Source organism: Hippocampus bargibanti, linkage group LG07, assembly GCF_051943395.1.
Source record: "Hippocampus bargibanti isolate YZ-2025 linkage group LG07, ASM5194339v1, whole genome shotgun sequence".
NCBI lineage: Eukaryota > Metazoa > Chordata > Actinopteri > Syngnathiformes > Syngnathidae > Hippocampus > Hippocampus bargibanti.
The window spans coordinates 2,225,001-2,239,867 of record NC_142740.1 but is presented as its reverse complement, the minus strand read 5'-3'; the positions used below and the strand labels follow the sequence as shown (position 1 = coordinate 2,239,867).

Sequence of the window (14,867 nt, the reverse complement as noted above, 5' to 3'; positions counted from 1 at the left end):
CCAAAAAATAGCCCGCGATTGGTGAAATACGCGAACTACAATGTAGTCAGCTTTACTGCATACTGCAGAATGAAACAAAAAAATAACACTTATTTTTTAATAGTTGAAAAAAGTTTGTTGTAAAACAATATTTTGCTGCTGTGCCTATTCACCTATACAATAAAATAGCAGATTAAACTAGACCATGAAAGCAAGTTTAAACAGGTGGGTTTTGAGGTGAGTTTTTAAAGTAGGAAGGGAGTCAATATGACGGATATTGGGTGGAAGTGAGTTCCAGAGTTTGGGAGCAGAGCGGCTGAAAGCTCTGCACCCCATCGTGGTGAGACGGGCAGAGGGCATACAGAGGTGGAAGGAGGATGAGGATCTGATGGCTGACATGGCTAATTTGCACATGCACATTACACTCATTATGAAAGATGAGCCGAAAATATATATTTTTAAATAGAAAAATAAGAATAAAATTCATTTATGAGCGCCTTTCACAACTCTCAACGTCACTTTACAGTCACAGAAGAAGTTTTTCTGTAGGTGAGCAGCGGCTGCCACACGCGCCAGCGCTCACTCAACCCGGAAGTAACTCAAATAGATAGAAAGCTAGCAAGCTCGCCGATAGATAGCTAATAGTTAGTTAGCTAGATAGGTAGCCATCCAGCTAGATAGCTATATAGCTAATAGATATCTAGCGAAATAGCCGGGCAAGGAAACTAGATAGCAAATAGCTAGCTAGCGAGATAGCTAGCTAGATAGCTCATAATACATTCGGATTTCACATCTGATTGCTTAAACACTTGTGCACAGCTGGAATAATACAACAGAATAACAATAAGAGTCTCCTGCGTGTCGATGCTATCAAATAATACTCCACTATTCCAGGTATTTCCCCAATATGCAACAATAGCGTGTTGTAAAAATGCAGTCTTGGAATTCATCCCAAAGAGACAACATGGAATCAATTCAACAAAGCCATTAGATTATAAAAAGCCATCAGCTTTTCCACCAGGCCTGATCCCTCAAAAACGGAATCCTATAAAACACAAATGATAAAAATGGATGAGTCTTGTTGGCGAGAAGAAGAATTCCAAATATTCTCAAGATGGATGAGAGAGGAGTAGGGGCGCATTTGAGTTAGGATTTTGGCCTTGAAATGCCAGGGAAGAGAAAACATGGGATAGCAGGCGAAAATATGTGTGTGTGTCTAAAAAAAAAACAACAACACCATTTTATATCTATATAAATGTATATTTATTTATATTTTGGATTGGATTTGGATTGGATTGGATTTGCCTTTATTAGTCTCACAGTGGAGAAATTTACATTTCACAGCAGCAAAGTGATGAAAGGAATGAAAGTAGAAAAACAAAAATATTTAATATTAAATAAATAATAATAATAATAATATTAAATATTTTATTATTTTATATTATTCTATCTTATATCCCATTTATTTTATAATTTATATACATACATATCTATATATATATGTGTGTGTGTGTGTGTGTGTGTGTGTAAAAACAAAAAATGTGTGGTGGAATTGAATTGTGTGTTTGTAGTGTGTAGAAAAACATTTCCCCAAAAAAAAATGAAATTATATATGCTAAATAGCCATCTATATATCGAAATACATATCGATATAATTTCGTTTTTTTTTACTTTATGATATATATATATATATATATATATATATATATATATATATATATATATATATATATATATATATATAATTTCGTTTTTTTTTTTACTTTATATATATATATATATATATATATATATATATATATATATATATATATATATCAAATATATATATATATATTTTTGCTTTATTTTACTTCCGGGTTGAGTGAACGCTGGCGCGTGTGGCTGCCGCTGCTCACCCACAGAAAAAATATCATGTGACTGTAAAGTGTCCTTGAGAGTTTTGAAAGGCGCTTATAAATGAAATGATTATTATTATTATTATTATTATTATTATTATTATTATTATTATTATTATTATTATTATCATTATTATTATTATTATTATAAAAGTGTTCATCTGTGCATTGCTAGAGATGTGTTTCGCTGGTTGAGGTGTACACGGCAGTGCTCCTGATAGTGTTTCAACCAGCAGAGAAACTTTGCATGAATAATACTTTGTTTGGGGCTTGATATCTCCATTAAACTGTAATATCATCATTAGTGGAAATTGGAAGAAAAAAAAAATATGAGAAACACTGACCTAACTAATCACAGCATGATCACTTCATTCAGATTATGATGTAATCATAATCTTTCTGGATGATAACAATTTCAAAGCGGTGAAAAGATAAAAAAAAACATGATGAAGCAAAATGTGTTTATTAAAGAAACAAATCACAAACGCTATTTTGACAACAGTATCATGACACACAGCGGAACCATCTGGGACAGCCTCGAATGATATTGAATCCACTTTAATTGGGGGTGAAATGGCGGCCTAATGACTTCCAATACCCTCTAATCAAGCCATGTAGAGAAAACATGATGAAAGGCGCAGTAGGGCCAAGGGAGATTGATGTTTGCCTCCCTTACAGTCATGAGTAGAATATATTAATGTTTCACTGGATGAATAATCACATCTGAATGCATATACCAAGTAGCTGTAAGATCCACTGAGACCCTATCATAGTTCTGTATGCAGTGTGGCCCATCAGTTCTCTGGCGTTTGTATTTGACACTTCAGTTAAAGGACGACCGACGTCTCCGGACAAGTTGTGTCCATAATTTGTAAAATGGCTTCAAATGACTTCTACTGAGCGTATTTTACAAAGATTCCAGCTATATTTTACGTTTTAAGACTCGCGCTGAATATTCCGGAAGTCTTGTTTTTGAGTTGGTGACGAGTCCGTACGTGACGTCACTGAAGGAACGCCCCCTGAACGAAAAAAAGGACACATTGTAGCAGTCCTTCCATCACGTCTGCATTTGGCTGTACTTGACCGGGCTGAAAATTTCGTGTACCACCAAAAAAGAGGCAGAAGAGGGCGACAAAGCTCCATGTAAGGAATTAATCAGCCTGTGGAAGCCTGTGATTAATTCCTCACACGGAGCTTGGTCGCCATTTTCTGCCTCTTTTTTGGTGATACATTTCCCCCCAATGTTGCCTCAAAATGGCACGGAATAAATTCTTGAATCGATTGCAAACATGTATGCTTTCCTCTTCAGAACTATTTGAATCATATTCATAACTGGATGTGTAACAAGAAAGCATATTCTCCGAATCTGAAGCCATTGTTTTGATTCTCGAGCAATGCAAGACGTCTTGGCGTGACGTCACGAACTGGGGGCTGGACTTTCTGAAAATGCCCAATAAGCAGCTCAATTTTTTTGCAGATTTTGGACACTTTAAGTCATTTTTTATTGGTGTTTTGCATTTGAATAAAAATATCATACTGCGTGTTTTGGGTATTTAGATGCTATAAAACGTTTTTCTGATGTCAGTTAGGAAACAAAAACGTGATGTCGGTTGTCCGTTAATGTATTTCATGATTTAAAAAATATGTATTAACAGTGACCTCACGTGTTCATAATGAGAACAGCGAAAATGGGCACACAAGAAAACGTTTTTTTGCCATTTTTTAAAGCTAGTGTCAGCATAAAATAATTTATTACAACCCAAATCATACACTAATGATAATAATAATAGTAACGATCGTAAAAATAAACACAATCAAACAAAAAAAAACAAAATTTATAGCATTTTCAAAGAGATTTGTCAGCTTAATTAAAAAATGTAAATAAATAAATATGATGTAGTCAAATTAATCAAGTATAAATTTGTCACTTCGGTAAGTAAACATTAATCGGGAATAAATTAAATTATGAAACTCCTCGTTCGTGGCTGGCGGCCACATGATCCGCGCGTTGCATGTTGGGAAAGCGTCACACTCGCGTTTGACAAAATGGTAGAGATTTTTTGTTGTGATTTTTTTAAAGAGTAGCTCACCTTGAATTTGTTATTACCTATTTAATCGCTGCTTTATATTTACTTTAATTCACGCAGAAATAAGTCTGTTTTGTGTCCAAAACATAGCGACGAAAATAAACAGTGAGTGGACGGCATGCCTTTGAAACGTGTGTTTTTGCAGTGTCACGGACACACACAAGCGCACTTATTGTCTGCTCACTTTAAGAATTGTTTCGTCACAACGTGTTGGTGTTTAAAAGTGTGTGTTGAACTATTTCTCACCCCGTAATTGCTTTTAACATTTTTCCGTCGGCAGTAAATCGATGGAAAATTGAAACTTACCCGCGTGACGTCACTCAGCAGGATGAGTGGGAGTGGGTCAAGTCGAGTGTGTTGTTGACAAATAGTTTTAAAGCAGTTTCAAAACAAGGGCCTTTTTTTCGTGTATTCGAACCTTTCCGTTTGTTTGTGATCATTTTTAACATCACAAGTTATCGATCTCTGTCAGAAATCAATACATGATGGATTCTGGTTGAAAAATCTTGAAATTTGGATGTCAAGAATGAAACCCATTTAAAGGACAACCGACGCTATTGGAATCTGAAGCTATTGTTTTGATTCTAGAGCAAAGCAAGACGTACTGGGGTGACGTCACGAACAAGGGGGCGGGACCTTCTGAAACTGGCCACTTCCGGGTTCATTTTTTTTGCAGATTTTGGACACTTTAAGTCATTTTTATTGGTGTTTTGCATTTGACTAAAAATATAAGGCTGCGTGTTTTGGGTATTTTAGATGCTATAAAACGTTTTTCTGATGTCAATTAGGAAACAAAAAAATGGTGTCGGTTGTCCTTTAATTGTGTGATTCAAGACTGAACGGTAGCATTAAAAACAATCTCACATTCATGGGTTTTATGTGGCCAAAAATGACCCACAAAATTGCATTTTTCTGACGGCAGTAAATTATTGATTAATTTCAAAAGTTGAACTTGAAAAAGGCAAACTCAGATAAAATCCCCAACCTTGGAATATTTCATTCCATTTGAATTAACACCAAAACTAAAATATTTCATAAAAATGAAGAGAGGTAGACAGAAATAGCCAAGAGCACAAAAGGTTTATGACAACCGTAATAACACACAGACATTTATATTTATAGCTCTCCCATTTTATGTCCGTGCTATCTTGAAAAAGTAATCTGCATAAGAAATATAATTACAGCTAAGCCTCACCTCGTCATGGAGATTGATTTCTTGATTTGCGTCATGTCAATCTAATCGACCCCGGGCTTTAATAGGCTAAGTAACTTCAACCTCAGACTGAAATGAGTTAGATATCAAAGTTTGACGAATATCTTACCTAAATAAAGTTTAAAAACAGAAAGCTTATAATGGTGAAACACAATTGTATTAAATTTACAGTAAAATGTAAGTCCTACTCAACTGCACTTAAAATGATGGTTCTTAAAGGACAACCGGCACCATTTTTTTTTTCCTAACTGACATCAGAAATACGTTTATAGCATCTAAAATACCCAAAACACGCAGGCGAATATTTTTAGTCAAATGCAAAACACCAATAAAAATGACTTCAAATGTCCGAAAAATGCCACAAAATGAGCTCGGAACTAGGGATATTCAGAAAGTCCCGCCCTCCTTGTTGGTGACGTCACGCCAGGATACTCCTTCACAAACTGCCTTGCTCCAGAATCAAAACAATGGCTTCAGAGACTTCAGATTCTGAGAAGATGCTTTCTTGTTACTCATCCAGTTCTGAATATGATTCAAATAGTTCTGAAGAGGAAAGCATAAATATTTGCAATCGATTAAAGAAATCCTTCCGTATCAATTCGATCCATCTGGACTCCAATGTAGCGCCCAGAAAATGCACAAGATGGCGCACAAACTCCGTTGGAAATGGGCTGATTTGTCCCCTGGGAATTTGTGTAAACTTACACCTTCTTTATGCGTGTTACCGCCATTGGCTGCGACACACAACGATTCACCATCGCGTTATTTATGTAGTTTTCCTTCTAATTTCGCCATCAACACGAGGTTTTCAGACCAAACAAAGTACCCAAAATGCATTGTATGTCGCTTTCTCGGGCACGAACGTTCCCTCCATGATGTCACTTAGGGCATCGTCATCAACTCGAAAACAAGACTTCATTAATACAGTAAAGTCTCGTTATATCGATATTCTCGGGAGTCCGAAAAAATATCGATATAACCGGACTATCGATATATCCGATCCTGCGGCATGTAAATTTTCTCCTCGCGTTCATAGAAATAGTATCGTAATAAGCAGTACTATCGATCCTGCGGCATGTAAATAATTTTCTACTAGCGTTCATAGAAATAGTATCGACTATCGAATAAGCAGTACTATCGATAATAAGCAACCGATATCGATATCGATATAACGAGACTTTACTGTATATACATAATATAGTCTTAAAATAAACAGTAAAGTCTCGTTATATCGATATAGCTACTATCGATATATCCGATATCGATATAACGAGACTTTACTGTATATGCGGTGGAGTCTTTGTAAAATACGCTCAGTAGAAGTCATTTGAAGTGATTTTACAAATTATGGACGCGACTTGTCCGGTGTCGGTTGTTCTTTAATGTTCTGTTATATTGCATTTTTTGGGGGAGGTGGTCGTTTAATGGTTTCTATAATTTCAATGTAGTAGAGGTAGTATGAAGAGAGATCTTATGTCAGGTAAAGCCCAGATACCAAATGTACTGCCTACCATCAATACGCGTGATAAACCGTTTTACTTTCAGGGCTATTGTCCTCTGGACCTGTAGAAGGTTTCTTGATCCAGCCGAATGTAAGTAATCAAAGCATCATTTCTGAATCATCAGGATTAATGCTAATCAGATCGAATACGGTCCTCAATATCTTCCGCTACAGGAACAGATCAGCAGCGAAGAACCTCATCGAGCGTTACTTTAGGCAGTTAACCGATGGCTGTGGAAACGACGACTGCGATAACAAATTCTGCGCCTCATGTCGCCATTTCCAACCTCTGGATAGAAACGCCGCGGCGGTCAGAGCGTTGGAGCTGTGTAAGATCAACGCCAAACTCTGTGATCTCAAAACTTCTCACAAAGGATCTGACGTTCCAGTCTCCGGGTCTCCAGGACGACTTCTCGGGTATTGTGGAACTGATTTTGATTTCAATATGTAAATGTCTGTAAAGTCTTTGAAATATCACATGATTTTGAATGATACTGTCTCTGCCTCAATTTCGACCATGAATTTTAACACAGATGAAGAGTTTGTTCATTCAGTGTTCTTATTTTGGGTTGATTTCTCCAGATGTCCATTACCTCACAGAGAACACAGTTTGCATGATACTAAGTGTATGCGAAGACGAAGGTGACTACTCCGCCCTTATCCGAGTCATTGGACGGGTGTTCTCCAACGCCAACGCCTTGATAAAAAGCTTCCGGAAAGATGAAACCAACTCATCCGGGCCCAGAGACGGTGCTTCCGAACATCCGGGCGGTCCCCCTCCTGATGTAACTGTGGATATTGAGTCGGTACGCCGCGTCTATGAGCGACTTCAGACCATCGAGCGGGCCGAATCGGCTCTACTCAACGCCCTTGTTTACCTCACTCCCAACGTGGATCTGGATCTGGAGTACTTGGAGGTGTATGAATCCAATCCGGACTATGTGAACATCTTTGTCATCCTGATGGAAAACGGGAATCTACAGAGTCCAGAGTACCTCGACCTGGCACTGCCGCAGTTGTGCAAGGCCATGAGCAAGCTCCCGGTCGCCGCCCTGACCCGGATTTGCAAACTCTGGTCCGAGTATGAGCTCCCGCATATCCGTCGCATGATGGAGACCTTCCAGCAGCTTATCACCTACACTGTGGTCAGCCAGGAGTACAGCGGCGAGCATCTGGTCAATGAAGATGACACGGTCGTGGCCGCCTGCAAGTGTCTGAAACTCGTGTTCTACGCCAGCATGTTGGGCGGTGACCTGGACGTGGAGCACAACGATGACAGTGACGAAGCAGCCGACTCGGACGATCTCAGTCTCCACGAGCTTCTGGGCGAAGAGCGGCTCTACAAAAAGAGCCCTCAGGTAGACCTCCTGGAGAAAGAACTCGGGATCCGTCCAATCGACAGCAGGAAGCCCCTGATCCCGTTTGAGGACTTTGTCAATGAGTCTCTGAATGACGTGGTGGAGATGGACAAGGACTTCACCTTTTTCAAGGTCGACGCGGAAACTAAGTTCTCCTTTCAGACTTGCCCCTTCGTCCTCAACGTCTTCACCAAGAACCAGGGGCTCTACTATGACAACCGGATCAGGATGTACAGCGAGCGTCGGCTCACTGCCCTGTACGGCGTGGTACAGGGACAGCAGCCCAGCCCTTACCTCAAGCTCAAAGTACGGCGGGATCATATGATCGATGACGCCCTCATCAGGGTGAGTCACTGCGAGACCACCGATGGGTTTAGACGGTATCCAGTACCACCCTAATTCACAATTTTAATTTCCTCTATGATTACCCACTGAAGTCTTTTTAAGATTCGTGAAAGGGACCTGAAACCGTTTTGGTATCCGCTAACCATTTGCCTCCATCGACGTAGCTGGAGATGATCTCCATGGAGAACCCATCGGACTTGAAGAAGCAACTTTTTGTCGAGTTTGAGGGGGAGCAAGGCGTGGACGAAGGCGGTGTTTCAAAGGAGTTCTTCCAGTTGGTCCTGGAGGAAATCTTCAATCCTGACATAGGTGAGAGGCTCACAGAGGAGCCTATGGTCTTGGCGGATAACCTGTCAGTCAAGGGAACCCATGATTTAGATTTGGAGTCTTCATTGGAGAAAATGTCGGCGTGGTCTGTCTGTCTGCCTCTGCGTTTCAATCAATCCACGCTTTGTGACTCTGCATACAGGGATGTTCACCTACGATGACGACACCAAGCTCTTCTGGTTCAACTCGTCATCCCTGGAGAACGAAGCCCAGTATACCCTTGTAGGCATCGTGCTTGGCCTGGCCATCTACAACAATTGCATCCTGGATGTCCACTTCCCCATGGTGGTCTACAGGAAGCTCATGGGCAAGACAGGGACCTTCCGCGACCTCCCTGACTCACATCCAGTATGGTTGCATCTCATTTGACTTTCTTCAGAGTCATTATTAGGGTGGACCAGAAGTGGTTTTCTAAACAGTGAAGACTGTGAGAGGTCTCCAACGAGCCTTCAAGGACCTATTTACACTCATCTTTGTGTTATAGGATCTTTACCAGAGTCTGAAGGAGTTGTTGGACTACAATGGTGATGTGGAGGCGGACATGGCGCTTACCTTCCAGATCTCCCACACAGACCTTTTTGGAAGCCCTTTGCTGCACGACTTGAAGGAGAAGGCAGAAGACATTCCTGTTTCCAAGGAGAATAGACAGGTAACAAGAAATACAGGGAACCTCCTTTCATCGTGGCCCCGAGGATATTCATTCCAGACTTGGCAAAGTTAGATACATGGAGATTACATAAAACTAACTTTCAAAAAATTGGTCTGATATGAATAATGTCGATCCGAAAGTGTGCAATGGGTCATTCCTGGTCTTTTTACATTATGTTGCCCACTGGATGTATCCATCTGGCTATCTGTTTGCTGGCTAATGGCTATCTGTTCGCTGTCTATTGGCTGTCTGTTTTGCTCACTATTAGCTATCTATTCACTCGCTAATGGCTAGCTATTAGCTATTCGCTAGCTAATGGCTATAAATTCGCTAGCTATAAGCTATGTATTCGCTAGCTAGCTAGTTCGCTATCTATTTGAGTTAATTCGGGGTTGAGTGAATGCTGGCGCGTGTGGCCGCCGCTGCTCACCCACAAAAAACAACTCCTGTGACTGTAATGTGACCTTGAGAGTTTTGAAAGGTGCTTAGAAATGAAATGTATTATTATGAATATATCTGGCTAGCGATCTATCTGGGTACCTAGCTAGCTATCTAATAGCTAGATAGCTGGCTACCTAGCTAGCTATACACATTATTTGCTATCTATAAACTATCTATAAGCTAGCTAGATCAATAGCTATTAGTTATCTATTAGCTATATAGCTAACTTTATATCTATTTGAGTTACTTCCGGGTTGAGTGAACGCTGGCGCATGTGGCTGCCGTTGCACACCCACAGAAAAACTGATTCTGTGACTGTAAAGTGACCTTGAGAGTTTTGAAAGGTGCTTATAAATGAAATGTATGATTATTATTATTACTGTATCTATTAGCTACCTTTCTATCTATTTGAGTTACTTCCGGGTTGAGTGAACGCTGGCGCGTATGGTTTCCGCTGCTCACTTGCAGAAAAAATATCCTGTGACTGTAAATTGTCATTGAGAGTTTTGAAAGGCACTTATAAATGAAATGTATTATTATTATTACAGTATCTATTAGCTAGCTAGCTTTCTATCTATTTGAGTTACTTCCGGGTTGAGTGAACGCTAGCTGGCGCATGTGGCTGCCGTTGCACACCCACAGAAAAACTGATCCTGTGACTGTAAAGTGACCTTGAGAGTTTTGAAAGGTGCTTATAAATGAAATGTATGATTATTATTACTGTATCTATCAGCTAGCTTTCTATCTATTTGAGTTACTTCCGGGTTGAGTGAACGCTGGCGCGTATGGCTGCCGCTGCTCACTTGCAGAAAAAATATCCTGTGACTGTAAATTGTCATTGAGAGTTTTGAAAGGCACTTATAAATGAAATGTATTATTATTATTACAGTATCTATTAGCTAGCTAGCTTTCTATCTATTTGAGTTACTTCCGGGTTGAGTGAACGCTAGCTGGCGCATGTGGCTGCCGTTGCACACCCACAGAAAAACTGATCCTGTGACTGTAAAGTGACCTTGAGAGTTTTGAAAGGTGCTTATAAATGAAATGTATGATTATTATTACTGTATCTATTAGCTAGCTTTCTATCTATTTGAGTTACTTCCGGGTTGAGTGAACGCTGGCGCGTATGGCTTCCGCTGCTCACTTGCAGAAAAAATATCCTGTGACTGTAAATTGTCATTGAGAGTTTTGAAAGGCACTTATAAATGAAATGTATTATTATTATTACAGTATCTATTAGCTAGCTAGCTTTCTATCTATTTGAGTTACTTCCGGGTTGAGTGAACGCTAGCTGGCGCATGTGGCTGCCGTTGCACACCCACAGAAAAACTGATCCTGTGACTGTAAAGTGACCTTGAGAGTTTTGAAAGGTGCTTATAAATGAAATGTATGATTATTATTACTGTATCTATCAGCTAGCTTTCTATCTATTTGAGTTACTTCCGGGTTGAGTGAACGCTGGCGCGTATGGCTGCCGCTGCTCACTTGCAGAAAAAATATCCTGTGACTGTAAATTGTCATTGAGAGTTTTGAAAGGCACTTATAAATGAAATGTATTATTATTATTACAGTATCTATTAGCTAGCTAGCTTTCTATCTATTTGAGTTACTTCCGGGTTGAGTGAACGCTAGCTGGCGCATGTGGCTGCCGTTGCACACCCACAGAAAAACTGATCCTGTGACTGTAAAGTGACCTTGAGAGTTTTGAAAGGTGCTTATAAATGAAATGTATTATTATTATTATTAATTATTATTATTATTATTATTATTATTATTATTATTATAAAAAGAAGAAAAAAAGTTGCCGCTTCATCAAAGCCAACTTTATATCATCCGCTAGTGGAGATCTTGCAGTTCCCTTGCAGCATACTTATATTGACATGTCGACCTGGATGGTTAGATTTCAGCCAATCAGTTTACGGTATGCTTTCCTCCATGTAAAAGACGCAAAGCGCTAAATTGAAAGTAAATGAGAGATGTCGCTTCCATTAGCCAGCAACGAAGTCGCTTCTCTTCACCCCCACAACGGCGCAAACACCCCTTTCTACCTGTGTACCACTGGCTTTATGCTAACACTCTAAGACTCTCAGATAAACCTTGGATCACATCCTCCTTTTTTTGTGCTTTTGGCAGGAATTTGTAGACTTGTACACTGACTACATTCTCAACGTGAGCGTGGAAAGTCAGTTCCGGGCGTTCAAGAAAGGTTTCCTCATGGTCACTAGCGAGTCCCCTATGAAATACTTGTTCAGACCTGAGGAAGTGGAACTGCTTATCTGTGGAAGCAGAGTGAGGAAGCACACTTTTGTCACGCTATGTATTTTTATTTTTTTTGTATCTTTTGTTTGATAAGCGACTTTTCTCATGGTCAAAACAGAAACTTGATTTTGAGGCCCTGGAGAAAACGGTGGAATACGACGGAGGTTATAGCAAAGACACGCAAATTATCAAGTAAGTTTGACTTCATGAATCCATTTCGGTTGCTTCTAAAATAAACAACAACGAAAAAAATTGTAGTCTGGAAAAGGAAATTAACACTTTGTTTGATTGTAAACGCAAAATTATAATTTAATTGAGTCGAATTGAAAGATTGAATCCGTTTGTGCATTGTGTGATTTTGCTAGCATACATTCCCCTCTTGGGGGTAGTATAACACAAGGAAGCGATTACAACACCTCAGTAAAATGCACTCACGTGACCATAACTTCTCGAGTAAAAGATGATGTTGTGTTTAAATCAACCTACATTGTCACGGTTGCCATCTGGGGAGGTTGAAAACACCCAACAATCCCATTTTGGGAAAACTGGCACTCCAAAAAATCCGAAATACAGTGATACCTTGGCTCACGAACTTAATTGGTTCCCAGACAAAGTGTGTAAGGCGAAAAGTGTATCCCAAAAATTAATTTCCCATAGGAAACCATTAAAATGAGAATAATCCGTTCCCAGCTCCCCATAAAACATAATTTTCTACTTTCTAATTTAATTTACTAAGCCTTAAAACTACACCAAATATTCCTTATTTTATGTATAAAAATGTGATATGGTATTATAATTAAAGAAATCAACTGTACTGTATAATAAAGTCGTTTTATTGACCTTTGTGATGGTCATTGATGGAGTGGCCGGTTGCATAAGCATTAAATACTGAAGCCTTCTTTGAGGAGTGATCCATTGTAGGTGCGTCCTCTGTGATAATTTTATCTAGTTCCTCATCAATTGTGTTCTGTTTAGCTGGGTTGATAGCTTTTAGCATCACGTGTACAGATGGCTTATGCGGGTTGTTTGTGGAGCCTGATTGTTGGAATATTTCATCCTTGCAGTCTACACTCTGCCTTTGTACTATCAAAGTTGAAACTCTCTCACTGTCGTCTACGGTGTCTGCGTTCTTGACCAATCACGTAGCTTTAACCGAAGACTGGGGGTGTGAAATAGAGGACAAAAACAGTCGGCTGCCATTTTGTTGTTAGAAGAACGGGGTCGTTCACGAACGACACATCACTCATTGTGGCAGCTCCGTGTGTATCCCGAAAAATAGTTCTAATGCCTAGGTAAAATTTCCATAAATTTAACGTTCGTCAACCGAAAAGTTCGTAAGCCAAGGGGTTCGTAAACCAAGGTATCACTGTATATTGAAAGTTAAAATAAATAGAATATTTTTTTCAGCGAGTATATACCTGTGAATATTGTTATTTTGCTTGTCTATGTGTTGCTTCATTCGTAGTGTTCAAATATCGGTTGCTTAAGACGTTACAACACCGGGCACGTAGATGCTATTCGTTAGCATGTCTAGTTGTTAGCATGAAGCCAACATACTTTCCCAGCAATACAATTGTAATTATGTTGACGATGCTTTGTTCTTTTTTTAGATATTTTTGGGAGATATTACACTCATTCGGAGAGGAACAGAAGAGGCTATTTCTTCAATTCACCACTGGCACGGACAGAGCGCCGGTCGGCGGACTCGGCAAACTCAAAATGATCATCGTCAAAAATGGCTCAGACACGGAAAGGTATGGACTAGTGTCTTTTTTAGGACTATTATTATTTTTAAAGGACAGTGTCAAACCATCCTCTCAGTCTATTTAGTGAAGTAAAGTAACCAGATGGACCAAAACAGAACATTCCATCACACATCCCCATCCACTAATCTATTTTGTCCTGCAGGCTGCCTACTTCGCACACCTGTTTCAATGCGTTGCTCCTTCCGGAATATTCTTCCAAGGAGAAACTGCGGGAACGACTCCTCAAGGCCATCACTTACGCAAAAGGCTTCGGAATGCTGTGACGTGTTCAAGGACAACCACTTCAAATGACTTCTTCTGAGCGTAATTTATCAAGATTCCACGGCATATAGCTATATAGTACGTTTTAAGACTTGCGCTGAATATTCAGGAAGACTTGTTTTCGAGTTAATGACGATGCCTGACGTGACGTCACTGAAGGAACGCCCCTGACCGACAAAGCGACACACAATGCATTTTGGGTACTTTGTTTGGTCTAAAAACTTTGTGTTGATCCGTGTTAATGGCGAAATTAGAAGGAAAACATAAATAACGCGATGGTGAATCGTTGTGTGTTGCACCAAGACTACTATTTGATACTAGTTGACACAAATTCCCAGCTGACAAATCAGGCCATTTCCAACGGAGATTGGGCGCCATCTTGTGCATTTTACGGAACGCTACATTGGAGTCCAGACGCCTCAAAATGATCCGGAAGGATTTCTTTAATCGATTGCAAACATGTATGCTTTCCTCTTCAGAACTATTTGAATGATATTCATAACTGGATGAGTAACAAGAAAGGTCATTTTGAAGTAGTTTTGGGACACTTTAACTCATTTCTATTGGTGTTTTGCATTTGACTAAAAATATCATCCTGTGTGTTTTGGGTATTTTAGATGCTATAAAACGTTTTTCTGATGTCAGTTAGGAAAACAAAAAAATGGTGCCGGTTGTCCTTTAATGAAACAGGAACAACAACGTGTAATCATTACTAAGGAAGATGGGGATTAAAATAACTATGAACTCAAAATAAATAATGGTTTAAAGAGGATAAATGAAGGA

The 14,867-nt window shown here is 39.5% G+C and overlaps 1 protein-coding gene across 1 annotated transcript; it reads left to right on the top strand.

Annotated features, from left to right (window-relative positions):
* Positions 1–6,512: 6,512 nt before the first annotated feature.
* On the top strand, positions 6,513–14,859 carry ube3a (ubiquitin protein ligase E3A). Its single transcript, XM_088999851.1, is given in 10 exon segments — positions 6,513–7,063; positions 7,065–7,095; positions 7,261–8,381; positions 8,546–8,690; positions 8,851–9,056; positions 9,193–9,357; positions 11,932–12,087; positions 12,176–12,249; positions 13,668–13,811; positions 13,966–14,859. Coding segments are annotated over 10 exon segments (2,418 nt in total). The 5' UTR covers positions 6,513–6,808; the 3' UTR covers positions 14,087–14,859.
* The last annotated feature ends 8 nt before the right edge of the window (positions 14,860–14,867 follow it).